The sequence below is a fragment of the Amblyomma mixtum genome, chromosome 8, assembly GCF_055824585.1.
Source record: "Amblyomma mixtum isolate Tamu chromosome 8, ASM5582458v1, whole genome shotgun sequence".
NCBI lineage: Eukaryota > Metazoa > Arthropoda > Arachnida > Ixodida > Ixodidae > Amblyomma > Amblyomma mixtum.
Genome location: NC_143019.1, coordinates 116,926,700 through 116,945,211, shown reverse-complemented (window position 1 = coordinate 116,945,211; position 18,512 = coordinate 116,926,700). Strand labels below are relative to the sequence as shown.

Sequence of the window (18,512 nt, the reverse complement as noted above, 5' to 3'; positions counted from 1 at the left end):
GCTGGATTATCGTGGCCGTCAATCATCTCACACGTTGTACTCAAACGTCTCCGTTACCATCTGCGTCCTCCCATGACGTCACTTCCTTTCTTCTAAAGAGCCTCTTTCTTAGCCATGGCGCTCCTCAAGAACTGCTCAGCAACCGTAGACGCGTATTCCTGTCTGACGCTCTTGAGGTCCTCCTCAAGGAATGCCGCATTATCCATTGAAACGCTTCGTCTTACCACCCTCAGACCAACGGCTGGGCAGAGCGTTTCAACCGAACCCTGAGTGACATGCTGGCCATGTACGTCAGCACCAACCACTCTAACTGGGTCCATGCACTTCCCTTCGTCACCTACGCATACAATATTGCGACGAAAGCCACCACTGGATTCTCTTCCTTCTTTCTTCTGTACGGCCGCGAGCCCCCCTGCACGATGGATACGCTTCTTCGCTATCGGCCCGAAATTTCCGAGTCCACGCCACTCTCCGACGCCGCCAGGTACGCCAGGTGCTCGCTCGTTCACAACGCAGACCAGGTTGCAGCAAAAACATGACCGCGATACCTCCGAGGCCTCTACCTCCTTGCCTTTCGACTCCCTTGCGTGGCTCTGGGTGCCTCCCACAACTCCCTGCCTTTCGCGGAAACTACTGGCTCGATACCATGGTTCCTACCGGGTTCTCAAGCAAACCCCTCTGGTAAATTACATTGTTCAGCCCATTGTACCCTTTGAGGACTTGCGTCGCCGTAGCCGAGAAACCATCCACGTCAACTGACTGAAGCAGTACTACGACTCCTCTGTTCTTTGTTCCCCTTAAGACGCCAGGCTGGCTCCTTTTCAACCAGGGGAAATTGTAGTGTGCAATCTGTGAGAGATTCCGCTACCGTCACGCTCCGACACAATGCTGCGCCTCACAACGACGAAGTTGCTCTGTCTATTAGTGCTTGCTACGCCTTTATACGCTGCCTGATCCTACAGAATGGCTCGGTTTCTCCTAGGACTCCTAATAAAGGCACCCCTATACTTCATTGAGAAAACAAACTGCGCTTGGGACATTTGAAGCATATGCGAAATTCCGCGATATACTCTAGCAGCTGCTTTACTAAAAAAAATGCATCCCTCACGGTCGTTCCGTTCAGGACTTTTGTTTCAGGACTCAAGACTCGAAAGAGGTAACGACTCTCCATTCTGATAGCATAATAATCATAGATTACTTACTACTCTGTGTGACAGACGCTGTATACGCTACCAATTCAGTACTCAACGAACTACATTACCTACAGGGGCACTTACTACACAATGCGATAAATAAGATAAGTTAGCAGGTGCCTATTATTCTTAACGGCAAAATATGCCTAGAGGATGAATTTCTCATCTCTCGCGGGAAATTTAAGAACAATATGAAATTATACTTTATTCGCATGCCTACTTAGCTTTCTGGAGCGTGCTTTCTATTCGCTTTAGGCTTTTATTTTATTATGTTTCATATCTTGAAATGTATTTGAAATTCTGATCTTCAGAGTAAAGTAAAGGTTGTTGCCGGTTTGTAACCTTTTATTTTCATTTTTGCAAACACCTTTGTGAGTTTTATGAGCTTGCATTGCCGCGTGATATTCTTTTCATTTGCTCGTTGTTGTCGTGTATATACACTACATATTTTGCTTCCGTTTACATCAGAAAACCTAGTTCTACAGTTTTTTCATGCGGTCTTTGTTTTGTAAAAATAAAAAGAAGTGAATATCTGCTAAAGTTGGATTTATTTTTTGCACGGGGTCCTTGCTCAAAAAGTAAGCGGAATTTAGCTGCTTACTGTACATATTTTCAAAAACCACTCATATAGAGGAGGAATTTGCTTACGTTTGTTTCTGACGAAAGAGAGGAGAGCTGTAGCGGACAAAAATGTCTTCAAACGACCAGAACTTGGTCACAAATTCTTGAACTATAGGCTTCTAAGCTTAGGCTTAGGCCTCTAAGAATTGGAGTAAACATGATTACAGTTTTCTCACACTAGGGCACTCTGCTTGCATGAGGCACACTTCCACGTATTTCCGATCACTGGGCTGCATTTTTAACGAAAAATGCTTGTGTTGTGCTACATTCCTTCTTTCCAGAAAATGCATCTATAAGTTACCTGAAATATGTTCTGGCACTGGATCTTTGTTGCCCTTTTATGCTCACCGGTTACAGCTGAGGCAATGTTTTTCGAGCTTCCAGACTAGTTAGGCGTCACTTGCTGGTTGCGTATGTAGTTGACCCACAGCCTTGGTCAAACGTCTTCAGGACATACGGTAAGTAACTGGACGGTGTAGTCGAGCACTTAATGAAGGCACCCTAAAAATTTAAAATGTCTAAACATTGCGGTTTTTAGGCTGCCGGGTTTTCATTGGAAGCATAAAACCTGAATCACGCGTCCTGAAGGCTTCTTGTCAATGGTCCACGTAATATCTGAATAGATATGCCTGGGGGGTAGTGTGTCGATTTGCGTGTAACGGTTAAAAAAAGCTTTTAATGAGGCATCATAAACAAACTACGATTAAGTTTTAAAAATAACGTTAATGCTTGGCTTTCTATGTTTGGCCTTTGAGGATGTGCCTTAGCCGGATGTAAAGAAAGGGCACAACTTCTTCCGGGATGCACTTGCAGAAAGTAAACTGTCAATAATATGAAAAATGAAAACTGCGGCATTTTTACCACCAATTAACTGCGGGCGTACGGCTTCCGTTCCTGTATGCCACATTCGAGTACCTAATGCGCCTCGTTGGGCCCCGAGTAGGATGACATTGCTATGCTGGATTTCGGGGATATTCGTTCTCAAAGTGGGGCTGCTTGCTCTTCATTCGTATATGTGTCCTCCATGGCTTGGTTTGCCTCATGCGCCGTTTTCCAAGGTAACCTGGTGTTAGCATTAAGGTAAATAAATATGCTCGGACACTGTCTCTTCCAAGTCTGACTAGTGGAGTAGTTTTAGGAAAAAAAGGAGAGAAGTCCTGGTACCACCTTTTCACCTTACATTGTGCGAATGAATGCGTCCGATGCAGCCATCACTCACCTCCAGCTTAGTAGCCAGCAGGGACACCTCGCCCCCGTCAACTGGAAAAGACAGGTAATAACCAACCGCTTTACTCAGCGGGACTTATCCTTCCTGGTATGGTCCAGTTAAAAGTCGTGAAGGAAACAAAGCAGCAGCTCGGCAAACTCTAGCCAAAAAGATCAGGAGTAAAGCGTAAATTACAGTTTTAGTCTTCGATGTCATCGCTCATGGCTTCTTGAGCATTATTTACTATTATTTTATTGTTATGCCGGGAATGCAAAAACAGGGCATACAAGGGTTCTGAAAAACATCTAAAACAGTTGCACAGCGACCATATTCATTCACAAGGGAAGAGGTAAAGTCACGACACGGAATGGTGTCTGGCAGGGACACACGATCTCACTGGTACTATTCACCACGTGCTTACACTAGATATTTAGATAATCTGATCGGTAGGAACTGAGGACAAAAGTCAATAGAGAATTCCTAAATAATCCATGGTCCGCTGATATTACCTTCATAGGTAGCCCAGTGATAGCTTTGCAAAGCAAGATCAAAGATCTAGGCAGACAGACAGGTATGTTTGGCCCAAGAATTACAAGAAAGAAACGTAAATTGATGTTGCGCATTCACGAAAGAAAACAGCAGTTTACTATAGCCAGCGAGTATTTGAAAATTGGGAGGGAATACATCTTCTTAGGGAACGAAGTGACCGCCGATCCGGAGCACGTGAGTGCAGTAACCAATTTATTTTAACTAGTAGAATAAGAAAGAGCGCAGCGCTGTTGCCAGATTACCCGCCGCGGTGGCTCAGTGGTTACGGCGCTCAGCTGCTGACCCAAAAGACGCGGGTTGGATCCCAGCCGCGGAGGCTGAATTTCCATGGAGGCGAAATTCTAGAGGCCCATGTACTGTGCGATGGCGGTGCACTTTAAAGAACCCCAGGTAGTCGAAATTTCCGGAGCACTGCACTACGGCGTTCTTCATAGCCTGAGTCGCTTTGGGACATTAAACTCCAATAAATCAAAAAGGTTTTGCCAGACCATGGTGTGATGAATCCCAGTTTGCCCGTATCTCTGAAGAGGAGAGTATACAACAGTTGCATCTTACCGGCACTCAGCTTTGAGGCAGAATACTTAAAGTTAATGAAATGTGTTGAGATAAGCAGAGAACAATGAAGCGAGATATGGCAAACAAGTTTAAGTGTGATGTCAAAAGACAGGAAAACAGCAGAGTGGGTCTGGGAACAAAGGCATGTTAATGACATCCTAGTCGAAATCAAGAAAACAGAACGGGGAAAAGCAAGGCATGCAAAACGAAGGCGAGATAAGGTATGATCGTTAAGGCGAGCTCAGTGGATTTGAAGAAAAGGAAAGCGTAGCGCGGGGCGGCAAAACAGCAGCTGAACGGATGAGAGTAAGTTTGGGAGTACGTTTGCCGCACGTGGCGGACGACACTTTTAACTCGAGGTATATAGGCCATTGTACTGCAGGGCACGTAGTTCAGCTCAAAATGTTGTGCCACGAATCATTTGGTATGGTCCTGCCGGCTTTCCGAAATCTTGAATGAGCGTTTCGGAGAGGCTTAGAAAGAAAATTACAAGGCGATAAGATTTGTCACGCGATGAACTATGTAAGCAGGATGCTCTTTTAGCGTGGTGCTTTTCTGTTTTAGGCTGGGAACGCGTCTGAGTGGCATGATCTAGCCAACGAATCAGAGCTCGACGAGTGATCGTCAGGCGATGATGACGCGCGCACCGCCTGATGTAAGCGGCTGACGCTCATAGATGGCGAGAGGCGCCGCTTCCTCCCCCCCTTTGATTTTTATAACTCTCGCCCCTCGCACTGAGCATGTTTTGACATGCACCACGCCGCTTTTACCATTTTGCTTTAACCGCCTCTGCCGCTTTCCGTGCACAATCTCGCCTCTAACTGTTCTCCTCACTCGATGCGCCTCTTAGAAATGCTCCCCCTCTTCTGCCGCTACCTACTGATTGCTGGTCACGTTTCGACTTGTGAAGCCTCGGTGTCTCTGCCAAATAATCTCCTAGAGGCGTCACAAGGTGAATCCTCTGTCGTTTAGAAGAGAAGACAGTGTAATTGCTTGCGCAATAAAACGTCACGACGAAGTAAGGCACAGAGTTAGACTGCAGATAGGCATAACAACGGTCCAGTCACCTTCCTCTCCTTCGTAAATTTGCGTTGTTCCGCAAGCAACAATTTCAGTCATGGCTTAAACCAAATCCGGTTACTGTTCTCGAGAGGACACCTGGCTACAATTGCGAAATTTGTATCTCACTGTCGTGAACAAGGTGGCTACAAGTTGGTCGCACACATACCATCAGCGGAGCACACAGAACAGTAGAGCATTTGAGGAATCCACGCTTTACCTATACGCACGCGTTGGATTGATGGATATGCAAACGGAAAGTACATTGTTTTCAATATTTGAATGCTTGGGCCACGGCTCTTTGAGACAAAGTTGAAGCGAAAACGAGAACGTAACGGGGTGTAGGAGTTGTAAAGTTTTCTAAGAGTGCTCCACTTGGGAGAATAAAGCAGGGTGAGAGCCTGCACCAGAGAAATTTACGTAGTTCTGAGCCCTTTTTGCTGCGAATGCTAGTCAGTGCGTGGCTCCTTCCTACGGCACAGAAGTTGCTCCCTTGACGTGTATAACAGTAGCAACAATATCTAGTCTTTATAAACTCTTTTTACCGTAAAACACGGGCATTATACGCTAGTAATAGAACACATGTAAAGACGCACTTAGATGGGGATATGATCATTTAGAGTAGACAACGCAAAGGTAGGCTGGTTTCTTGAGCTACGCGCGCCCGGAAGCATTGCACATTAGCTGGCGCACAGGCAAACCACACCAACCTGCGACAAGCCGTTCTTATGGCAGTGCAGTGCACTCGAGACCGCGTTTCGCGTTTTACGAGCTAAGATAGCACCTTTGGAGACCGCGTGAGTATCACAGCTTCCGCATGCCATTTTTCTACATTTTATGTGGTCCCGAAGCTCGAGCTGGCAATGGAGTGTGTCGGAGTACTTTTCCATGTAGTTTTCGTGTACTGATGCATTGCCAGCGTGATTGCACCTGTGCCAGCATAGAGCCAACACTGGAACATTTATGCGCGTCTTCATTACAAAAGCTCGAAACATTCACCTAGCTCTTCACTGAAAACCGACGCTTCTCACTTATTTGGTTTTGACAGACCGTGTACGCATCGCAAGAGGCGGAGAACAAAATACTAACTCCTGTGGTTAAATTTCTATTTTTAAGGTCCTTCAGAGGACGCATCTAATATTTTCGTCTCATTGGAAGGCCAGTCTTCGAAAAATTCCAACTTCTCGAGACAATTGCAGAAAATTTTAACTTCGATATCATAATAATGGGGCATGTGGGAGCACATTACAAAGGGTTTCAGTACGACGCGCAAATATTGATGCAAATAACATAGCATGGAGGATAGGAATAACCAGGCAGAAATATAGAATTCATTGATGAAGTGATTACTAATCAGCACAAGCAAGGAAGAAGAGATGAGCAGTTCTGGAATTCCCTCGTCAAAACTCGTGAACTCACTCGCTGCAACAGGGCGCTTCTATAAGCACAGGGGAACGCCACTATTTTCAAGCACAAATAGGAGCGTTCTGTTCTTCCATCGCGTACAAGAAGCGTGAAAGCTCAAAGAAGCAAAGATCATTCGAAAAAGGCATGTCTAATGGCGGAGCCAGTTATGTTTTAAGGTTCTTGGTGAGAAAGTCTCCTTTTTTTGGTACAGTTAAGATAAATTTTAAAAGCCACAGATAGAACGAACACTTGCGTATTAGGACACAGTGTGGTGCTACCGTCCAAAAATGGATTAGGGCAATGACAACTCGTACGAGGTACAACGAAGAACTGTGGCCAAGCCACTGTGTTATAGACAACGAGGACGTGCCATAAACTCGCCCCAGTAATTGATTAGCACGCGCTTACAGCTTAGCGCGGAGACCTAACAGCGTTTTGCAGTCACAACGGGACCACAAGGAAAGGACATGTTGACCCAGAAAAGCAAGAAAAAGGCAGCATTGAAACTGCAGGTAACCACCATTCGAGAGCTCCCCAATGAGTTATACGGTCAATCATCGTCCTGACTTGCGCCAACTGAGTGACGTATCGGAAATAAAAGCCGAGGCGCCTTGGGGGCCAGACAACTGGAGTCTCGAAAGTGAAGCGAATGTGCATGGTCGTGGTTCCAGTAACGGCAGAGACTTGAAAAGCCTGAATACCTTGCTGGCCAACGCTGGTCAACTGATAGGCGTTACCTGCCCGGTAGGCTTCACCTTTTGTGTTGCTACCATGTGCAGGCCGAGCCAGATTGCAGAGAGTCAGCTGATATATTGTTTTCGCGCATGCGCTACGCTAGTTTCGTCGCTGCCCCATGTTCTAAAGCATACCCCGATATCAAACGCATTTAGACTTGTGGCAACGCGTCATGGAAGAAGAGTGCAACATAGCATAGTGAGCGAGTTGGTATTGCATCTTTAAGGAAGTAGTATCTTTTTCTTTAGTATCTTTTTCTTGGTCCATCGTTTTAGTCGCGCTGTTTAGTTCCTTAAAGAAGAGTGCGCCGGATGTTGCAGCGGGTGGATACGTTCGTGTGTAGACAACATCGCAGACCTGTGCTCTGACGAAGCAGTTGTAAGCAAAAGACAAGTACTCCTATCCTACTAGGAATCTTATCAATGTGGCTATCCTTACATCTGTTGCAATGGGATCTTCAATCACAATTAGTTATATCACATCCCTAAAAAAATATCTCTGGCGTCAAGCATCTAGGCCTGCTTCCAAGAAAAAGACGCGCTTGGTGCAGATTTTCGGACTACACGCCACCTTTGGCAGACTTTGTAATCCTGTCTATAATCCAGGGATTCCACTTACTGCGTACATTGGATGCAAGGAATGCAAACTGCGCGACAGCCAGGTTTGTTATAAATAGCTGCACTTTAATTCTAGAAGATTTTAAGAGAGGGGAGGGCGATCTTGTTGCATGTGAGGATCATTTTTTCTGAGCCCTGTGTGTGCTTTGATGATTAGTTTTGATTTCAACGTTACCTGTGCCCCTTTTGAGCGTGCATGAAACTGGAAGCTCAGTGTATCAACCCAAGAAATCAAGAAAATGATTTTGTAAGGCAACATGTTTCTCCAATATATTGTTGCGGGAAAGAATATATTTACAGATATTTACAAATAGACAAGAACAGCTGCGAGCGGCACCGAGAACACAGGCCGAACTTCGTTGTCCTCTTCTACTCTTCCCACTCGTGCCATCGCTCTTTGTCGTCGTCGTCTACCCGCATCAGGACCCCCGGCTGCTGAAACGCCGTCTCGGCGTTAGGGCGGCGACGTATGGGCGTCGTGATAAGGTTTAAGGCGACAGACGTGGACGATGTCGGTGGTGGCGCCAGAGGACGATGGCGAGGTTTCAAGGGGAGCAATTTCATAGTTCACGTCGGTAACACGGAGCACGACACGGTAAGGGCCACGGTAGTGCGAAAGGAGCTTCTCGGAGAGACCGACGCTGCGAGAGGGCGTCCAGAGAAGGACGAGTGATCCCGGGGTAAATTCGACGGCCTGGTGACGGCGGTCGTAGGCTGACTTCTGGGAAACTTGAGAGGCTTGGAGCCTACTACGTGCTATTTGGCGCGCCAGCGTGGCCTGGGAGATGGCGTCCCGAGCGTAAGCAGTGGTGGGGGCTGAAGAAGGCGGCAAGAGTGTGTCCAAAGACAGGGTGGGATGCCTACCAAACAAAAGGTAGAAAGGAGAATAGCCTGTTCTGTCATGAAGGGAAGAGTTATATGCAAATGTCACATAAGGCAAGGCTGCGTCCCAATCTCGGTGGTCTGGCCATACGTACATGGCTAACATGTCGGTGAGCGTGCGGTTGAACCTTTCCGTAAGCCCATTAGTTTGTGGGTGGTAAGCTGTCGCGAGCTGGTGCTGCGTGTCACACGAACGAAGAATGTCGTGAACTACTCTGGATAGAAAATAACGACCGCGGTCGGTGCGCAGTTGACGAGGGGCGCCGTGGTGAAGGATGACGTCTTGCAGAAGAAAATCGGCAACATCGGTAGCGCAGCTGGACGGCAAAGCACGCGTGATGGCGTACCGAGTCGTATAATCAGTTGCGACAGCGATCCACTTGTTGCCGGAGAGGGACGTCGGAAAAGGGCCAAGAAGGTCGAGGCCAACACGGTGAAAAGGTTCCGGAGGTATGTCGATGGGTTGCAGAAGTCCGGCAGGCAAAGTGGAGGGCCTTTTCCGACGTTGACACAGGTCGCAAGCGGCCACGTAACGCTTGACGGAACGATAGAGACCAGGCCAAAAGAAGCGATGCCGCACCCGAGCGTACGTGCGGGACACGCCAAGGTGACCGGCTGTCGGCAGGTCGTGCAGTTCTTCAAGGACAGAAGAGCGTAGATGTTGGGGTATCACGAGCAGGAGCGGAGGGCCATCGGAGCGTAGGTTTCGGCGATACAAAATGCCGTTCTGGAGCACATAAAGGTTCAGAGACGGAGATCGGTTTGCAGAACGGATGCCATCAAAGATAGGACGTAAAGATGAGTCGTGGCGCTGTTCGTTGGCAATATCGGCAAGATCGGAGATAGCTAAGAGGCAGGGCAGGGTCTCAGCGTCCTCTAGGTCAGGTGGTTCCACAGGGTATCGGGATAAACAGTCAGCGTCCTGGTGATGGCGCCCTGACTTGTACACGACGGAGTATGAGTATTCTTGGAGGCGCAGTGCCCAGCGACCAAGGCGACCGGTGGGATCTTTTAGTGAAGACAGCCAACAGAGAGCGTGGTGATCAGTGACAACAGCGAATGAACGGCCGAACAGGTAGGGTCTGAATTTAGCCACTGCCCAGACAAGGGCAAGACACTCGCGCTCAGTAATGGTGTAATTTTGCTCTGCGGCTGAAAGTAGGCGGCTGGCATAAGCGATGACTCGATCTTGACCCTGTTGACGTTGGGCAAGTACGGCGCCGATGCCATATCCGGAGGCGTCCGTGCGAACCTCTGTGGGAGACGACGGGTCAAAATGTGCTAAGATGGGCGGAGCGGTCAGCAAATGGACGAGAGATGAAAATGAGTTCTCTTGAGCAGGGCCCCAGGTAAAGGGGGTGTCGTTCTTCAGAAGATCGGTGAGGGGACGAGCGATGCCGGCGAAATCTTTGATAAAACGGCGAAAATACGAGCACAAGCCGACAAAGCTGCGCACATCTTTCGACGACCTTGGAAGAGGAAACTCCTTCACAGCTTGAATTTTGATGGGATCTGGGCGTACACCAGAAGCGTCAACGAGGTGTCCGAGAATAGTGAGTTGGCGACGACCGAACTTGCATTTCGATGAGTTCAGCTGAAGGCCGGCGTTACGAAACACTGTCAGAATATTGGAGAGGCGCTCGAGGTGCGTGGCAAAAGTAGACGAGAAAACCACAACATCGTCTAGGTAACAGAGGCAAGTGGACCATTTAAAGCCACGAAGAAGGGAGTCCATCATTCGTTCGAAGGTAGCCGGGGCGTTACAGAGGCCGAACGGCATGACTTTAAACTGGTATAAGCCATCAGGCGTCACGAAGGCGGTCTTCTCGCGGTCCTTTTCATCAACGGCAATTTGCCAGTACCCCGATCGAAGATCAATTGAAGAGAAATATTTGGCGCCGTGGAGGCAGTCTAATGCATCATCGATCCTTGGGAGTGGATATACGTCTTTTTTTGTGATGCGGTTGAGGTGCCGATAATCAACGCAGAAGCGCCAGCAGCCGTCCTTCTTTTTCACCAGGACGACTGGTGAAGCCCAAGGACTTGACGAGGGCTCGATGATGTCTTTTGCGAGCATCTTGTCCACCTCTTGATTTATGACGGTGCGTTCGGCGCTGGACACTCGGTACGGACGTCTACGGAGAGGAGCGGAATCACCGGTGTTTATGTGATGCGTCACCACAGAGGTCCGAGCCAAAACACGGCTATCAAAGTCGAAGATGTCGCGGAAAGATGATAAGAGACACCTAAGATCTCGAGCTTGCATTGGCGGTAGGTCAGAAGCGATCATGTCGGCGTAGTCGTCCGTTGGGTTCTCAGTTGATGGGTCCGCAGGCAGCCGGCATTGCTGAGTGGAAGGTAAGCAGGTGTCCACCACTGATATCACACATTCGGCCGCAGGGCACAGCGTGGCGAGTGAGATGCCTTGCGGGAGCGGTTGGATGGATGAACCAAAGTTCAGGAGCGGAAGGTACGCTCGGTTGGCCGACATTGTAAATACAATGTGTGGAAGCGCAATGCTGCGCGTCAGGGCGACGTCAAGTTCCGGAGTGACTACGTAGTGACCATCAGGTACAGGGGGAACAGATGAGAAAGAAATGTAAGTTGCGGCTTGAGGCGGTAGACGGACAAAGTCGACAGCACAAAGACGGTGTATAACTGGGGACGGCGACTCAGCAGAAAGAGGAAGGTCAAGCTGAACAACATTAGTGGCGCAGTCAATGAGGGCTGAATGCTCAGACAGGAAGTCGAGGCCAAGAATGACTTCATGAGGGCACTGGTCCAGAACAGAGAACAGAACGGATGTATGGCGGCCGGATATGGTCACACGGGCTGTGCATAGTCCAACAACATGAGGCGTTCCGCCGTCGGCGACGCGGAGAACGGCTTTGGGTGCAGGGGTCAGTACTTTTCGGAGGCGGCGTCGTAGGGCTGAACTCATGACGGATACGTGCGCGCCTGTATCGATCAGGGCTCGCACAGGCACTCCATCGACATGAATGGCGAGCAAATTATGGTGTGCGCGAAGGGCTAATCGAGGATTTTGGGACTGGGGCTGTGTTGCAGCATCACCTCCAGACACTGCAGCGTCTAGTTTTCCGCTTGCGAGCGTCCGTAGGGGCCAGGAGAGGAGCGACGGCGTTGGGGAGAACGAGACTGTCGACGCAGGGGGACGGGGAGCGGCTGGAGCGGGAAATCTGGCCGTCGACTGAAGCACTGTGCTGGGCTGGAGGGGGCGTGTAGTGGCTGGGCTGTTCGTCGTCGCGGTGGGAGCTGAGAGGACGGTATGTGCTGCGACGGGACCAATAATTTCGACAGTGGCGGGAGATGTGGCCAGTGCGGTGGCAATGGAAACAAATGGGCCTGTCGTCGGTTGTCCGCCAATTGTTAGGGTTTCGCCGACGTGGAGTGAAGTACGAAGGTCGTCCAGGAGCAATCGCAGTGATTTCGGGGGGTGGTGAAGACCGTACAGGGCTGACGGGCTGAAAACCAAGGTTTGCAAGCTCTTGGCGGACGACAGCCTGTACCAGAGAGATGGTAGGCAAGCGGTTGTCGCCATCATGTAGATGCAGGGGGGCAGGGGACATAGCTTCGAGCTCGCGTCGGATGATGCGGGTCACATTTTCTGGGGGCGCTGGAGTTTCCCGGTGTCGCAGGTCTTCACATGAAGAAGTCGCAGCCGTGTTGGGCAGGCGTGTGTACGGCTGGCTAATACGCCTGCTTTTGGCTTCCTCGAAGCGTCGACATTCCTTAATAATTCCGTCGACTGTAGTGCAGTTCTTGTATACGAGCAAGTTGAAGGCATCGTCGGCGATTCCCTTCAACACGTGGCCGACTTTGTCAGACTCGGGCATGTTGGCGTCAACTTTGTGACAGAGGGCCAGCACATCTTGAATGTACGACACATAGGACTCCGTAGATGTTTGAGCTCGGGAGGCGAGGTCCTTCTTAGCGGCAAGCGTTCGGCCGAGCGGCCGTCCAAACAATTCGCGGAGTTTCTCTTTGCACACGTCCCAGCTGGTCAGATGGTCTTCGTGCTTTTCATACCAGACCCGGGCAGTGTCTTTTAGATAGAATATTACATTTGCGAGCATGAGGGTCGGATCCCAGCGGTTGTAGGTACTCACTCGCTCGTACATGCTGATCCAGTCGTCGACGTCAGTGTTGTCGGTACCAGAAAAGGTCCCAGGGTCACGAGGGGGAGAAAGAACGAGTGATGTCATGGCCGGGGCTGCGGTGTGCTGGGCGGCGTCTTGGGTCATGATGAGTGAAGGCAACTGCCGGCCGCTGCGGAGCTCCGTCGTCGGTAGACGTAGGGGAAAGCCGCACCTCCACCAAATATGTTGCGGGAAAGAATATATTTACAGATATTTACAAATAGACAAGAACAGCTGCGAGCGGCACCGAGAACACAGTCCGAACTTCGTTGTCCTCTTCTACTCTTCCCACTCGTGCCATCGCTCTTTGTCGTCGTCGTCTACCCGCATCAATATGTTTTCGTTTAATTACATATTACTACTCGAGAGTTAGGGCACGTCTCCGTGCTTCCGTGAGCGTTGTATTGATTCACATTTTGTGAATCTTAGATTTTTAACGACTTCCTCAGCTCTCAACCTACTTCAATGTAGCTTGCTTGTATGCAAATGCTAATGGTATGGAGGTATAGTTTGTGAACTGGGCTTCTATTTATATATGTCGATGCTGAACTGATTGTGTAAGGAGACGGTACATGAGAACTGGAGGTGCTAGTTTCACTTTTTTCTGCAAGCTAGGTAGATTGAGCATGCCATCTACATTTGACACAACCGTTAGTTTGGCTTGGTTTATGGAAGTTTAGCGTCCCAAATTGACTGAGGCTATAAAGGGACGCCGTAGTGAAGGGCTCTGGAAATTTGTACCACGTGGGGTTCTTTAATATGCATGCACATCGCACAGCACACGGGCCTCTAGAATTTCGCCTGCATCAAAATTCGACTGCCATGATCGAGATCGAGCCCGCGTCTTTCGGGTAAGCAGCCGAATTTCATAACCACTCAGTCAGCGCGGCGGCTCGACGCCCATTAGTGTGTGAATTTGCCTCTGAATATCATAAGTTGTTATACCCAATTTACCTTCTGCTCATTTGTCTCATGTTCATGCGTCTATTTGTCTCATGCGCTGCTCACAGGACAATTATATCGTACCGTACTCACCTCTGCTCCCGAATCGTGGACCCTAACAAAGATGGTTCTAGATCAGTTAAGGACAACGCATCGAGCTATGGAAAGAATAATGATAGGTGCAAAGCTCAGAGAAAGGAAGGCAGTGCGAAGGCAAGATAAGCGATCTTCCTTAGTGGCAACTGAATGGATTCTACGCGAATGCATTCATAGCAGGGGGCGGCAGAAAGGTAGGTGGGCGAATGGAATTAAGAAATATTCAGAGACACGATAGCCGCAGCTGGCACAGTAAAGGGTTAATTGAAGAGATATGGGAAAGGCCTTTGCCCGGCAGTGGGCGCAATCAAGCTGATAATGATGATGTTGCAGAAGAAACAGATGTTGGTGTACTAGCATTGGTCTTACTCATGTACTACACGCTTGCAGTCTTGTCAGTGATGGTGCCAGTTCTAAGGGACATGTTGCCATCAAAGGCACTTTTTTAAAAGGGCTGTATGGAGTGCAACTAATTATTACAATCGACTCATATTTCTGAACTGCAGTCGAAAATTTATCACTTAAAGCATGTTGACTGCGGGATTTCTTTTTCGAGGGCTTTGTTAAGGTTGCGTTTATTTAATGTTCCGATGCAAGGAAGAAACAGTGAATGACCGCAATTCTAAAAAAAGACGTTCAGAAACCCGCGCCTGTTGCTTGCTAATATTGAGGTGGACAGCAGCTTTCGAAAATGAACTTTAAGAGTCATTCCGAATCTACTCGTTTGTGGTTCTTAAGGCGTTCTTCCATGTTGCGTGATCTTCAAACAAGACTGGAGAAAGAGCAGAGGTGTGCAGCAACTTCTACAGGTGAAACTGGGCGATGGCTTTCTTTTATGAAAACGACGCCAGCAGCTGCCTGCGCCTCATCAAATGTGTGACCCAGTGGTCCGCATATACCACACATTGAAATAGCTACTCTGACGTCTCCCTACCCAGAGTAGCTAAAACAGCTCCATGAATATGTCATAACTCTATAACGCTGCACATGTTGCACCCGAGGCGTATTGCGTCCACATATGTTTCTAGCAGTCAGAAGAGAGAGAGAGAAATGGACGGAGGGGCAGGGAGGTTAACCAGGCGATGCCCAGTTGGCGACCCTACACTTGGGGAGGGGAAAAAAGGGGAAAAAAGCAATAAAAATGTAAGGCACATTAGCTGAACAGTTCCTCCAGTGCTGCCAACAACGACTTCAATTTTTGTAGAGAAAGCTACACTAAGCCAGCAGAAGCGCATTTCGCGGTGCCTGCCAAAGGCCAATACAATGCATGCGCCGTTACCACGGCAACGTGTATGCCGCCGCAGCCAGTGTACTGCACTGCACATGCGCAGGCGCGCAGAGTCGCGCCGCGCGGCTAGGATATAAGTCGAAAGTGAAGCGTTCGCTTCTCAGACGCGCACCACGGAAGAAGGAGAGCGGCGCTGCAGGCTGCGTGAAATTGAGTCGTTCGATCCAGAGGTCGTCGCATGGTACAAGGCCGGCCGACAGCTTGAAAACGAGGCGAGAAAGGCTGAGCGGGCGGCCGAGACGTCCGAAGAATGAGAGGAACGACTCGCGAAGAGACGCCGCGAAGCTGCTCAACGACAGCGACGGCATGTCGCTACGGAAATGTCAGTAGACGAAACTCCTTTCGATAGGTATATCCTGGCCTAGCTGAGCTAAGCCGCTGCCAATTTTGTTTCTCTTTCTTGCGGCATCCGACAGCGACAATTGTACTTTAGCCTCTGTCGATGAGGCAAGTTGCCATAGTAGGGTTAATTCAATTACTTGACATGCTTTAATACATGACATTCTAGGTCTAACCATCAACAGCAGAATGACTACGTCCACTGCAGGACAGAGGCCTCTCCCATATCTCTTCAAATAGCTCTCATCTGCCAGCTCCAGCTACCCTATACCCGCTAACATCTCAAGCCCATCCGTCCATATAACCTGCCGACGCCTGTTACGCTTGTCTTTTCTTGCAATCCAGTCCGTTACCCTTATCGACCATCGGTTATCTGGCCTTCACATTACATGCCCTGCCCGAGCCCATTTATTCCCTCGATTTCGATTAGGATATAATCAACCCGCGTTTGTTCCAAGACCCAGTCTACCCTCTTCCTGTGTCTTAACGGTACACCTAACATTTTCTTCCGCATAGCTCGCCGCGTTGTCTTTAAGTTGAAACCTTTTCTATAGACTCCATGTTCTCGCCCCATGGGTGGGTACCGGTGAGATATAGCTGTTACATACTTTTACCGCCAGGAATATTGGTAAACTGCCATTCATGACCTGAGAAAGCCTGCCAAATGCGCTGCACCTCTTTCTTATTTTTCTGGTTTATTCACTCGTGATGCGACCCTGTGGTCACTACCTGACCTAAGTAGACGTATTCCCTTAACAGTTTCAGCCTCTCTATACTTAAAGTAAACTGCTGTTTCCTTCCGGGGCTTCTGAACATTACATTGATTTTATGTATATTATATTTAGACCCAGTGTTTCCCTCTGCCTCTCTAAGGCATTGATCACGCTTTGCAGTTCTTCTACTAAGTGATTTAGCAAGAGAATGTCATTAGTGCATCGCACATTACCAGGTATTCTCCATTAACTATTATCTCCAACTAATCCCATTCTAGTCCTGGGACTAGCTCCTGTAAACAGGCGTTAAATAGCTTTGGCGTCTCCCTGTCTGATACCCTTCCTGACTGGAATTCGATTGCTGACTTTATGATTGATGAAGGACTAATGTTGCTTTGCAGTTGTTATATATATTTTCTAGTATTTTCACGCAAGACTCTTCTACACCATCGTTCCTCAATGCCTGCAGGACTCCTCAAGTTTCGACTGAATCAAATGCTTTCTTGTAATCTTTGAAGCCTTTATAAAGGGGTTGGTTAAATTCTTGCATCTATCAATCAGTTGATTGATAGTGTGAATATTCTCCATCGTCGAGTAGCCTTTACGAAATCTTGCGTGATTATTTCGGTGATTGACGATTAATGTTCTCCTGACTCTATTGGCGAGTATCTAAGTAGGCGACCCACAGTAAGCTGTTCGGTCTGTACTTTTTAAGTCCGCTACGTCTCCTTTCTTACGGATTAAGATGAGTTTAGGGTTCTTCCACGATCCCTGTACGTTCGAGGTATACGGGGGGGGATAGTTTGCTGCGCATCCCTGGGGCGCGCGTTCCAGCGTTCCGCTCCGTCGTCGGCCTAACTGGTAACTTTGCAGGTGGTATGCTGGCATGTGGTAGCAGAGCAAAAGGCCACCCACCACGGTGAGAGGGTAGGAATAGACAACGGGAAGGTATGTGCTGAGGGAAGATCCCGGAGGGTGTCTAGCAGCTTAACACGCTGCCTGCCAGCGGGGGCAGTTGGCGTGGTAAGAGCTGAGCTTAAATTTCGCATTAGCAACTGTGACAATCGCCTGTCAATGCTGATATTAATCTTTCAGTCTGTCAGTACTGGCACCAATCGGCTCACGCATAACCTTGAAAATTAGCAGTGAACGGTCGCGGAGACTCACCGTGAGACCTCGTGACCTCGCTTGCTTCAAGCAAGCGAGGCCACCGGAAATTACTTTCATCCTTCTCGAGCTACAACTCACCGTTCACAAGGTGCCACCTGTCCCCGTGGTAGCTCCAACGGAACTCGTCGTCTCCGGCATCCCGTGGCTTCGATGACGGCAGCTCCGTCCTGCAGCCATCCCGCGGTGCAGAATCTCTGAACGACCAGCGGACTTCTCGGACGCTCATGGCGCGTTGTACGCTGTCTTCTTGCTGGCCACACGCAACGAAGGGGGATGGTGTCCTCACCCTGCAACTGTGCTGTGTGATCGATTGGCCGCGTCTAAAACGACCGCTGCTATGGAGCCACTGCTCTTCACCACCTGTGCACACGACCTCACTTTGACGAGCGACAAGTAAGCCTTGTCTCCGCCATCAGCGGTGACGCAATTGTGCTCGTTACGACCAAGCAGAAATGTACCCTGGTCTGCGCGAAATAAAACCGGTGTGTACTTTAGCTGGCAGAGTAGATATCGTGAGCACTGGGCTGCATTCTTCACTATCGCTACTCGCTGATATGACAAGGCCAGTCACGGGTTTTCCTCTGGAAGAATGAAAAGGGCTTTCAAATCAGTAACGCCACCGGGTTGCGCTGCGGAAAGTATTCCTCGAGAAATGCAATTCTAGATTCAGGCACCATCGCTGTCAACACACTTATGTAATTGCTCCTTTATTTGTTCATTGAGCATTCTCGTCGTCCAAGACACTACTGGTTAAGCACTTAGCCAATCACGAACTGTTACTAAAAAAAGCAAGAGGGTAATGGATTGCACAAATGACTACAGCAGAAATTCAAGAAGCAAGACGCACACACACTTATAATCGCACTTGGCAAAGGAAGTATAACAGAAGCATGCGCTACAGTCTTACTGGACACAGTTCCTCGGAAAGACTACAGCAAAGGCCTGCCACTAAACCGTTCAGCGCTCGGTTTAACTTCTCTAT

At 48.9% G+C, this 18,512-nt stretch overlaps 1 protein-coding gene across 1 annotated transcript in view; it reads right to left on the bottom strand.

The window, feature by feature from the left end:
- LOC149334064 (solute carrier family 4 member 11-like) overlaps positions 1 to 17,871 on the bottom strand; it is a 58,094-nt gene extending 40,223 nt beyond the window's left edge. Inside the window, exons 1-2 of the mRNA XM_089556183.1 lie at positions 17,609 to 17,871; positions 3,034 to 3,074 (exon numbers count right to left, since the gene is read on the bottom strand). Coding sequence (XP_089412309.1) covers positions 3,034 to 3,074; positions 17,609 to 17,756 — 189 coding nt within the window. The 5' untranslated portion in view covers positions 17,757 to 17,871. The remainder of the gene's footprint in view (positions 1 to 3,033; positions 3,075 to 17,608) is intronic.
- Between the last annotated feature and the right edge of the window lie 641 nt (positions 17,872 to 18,512).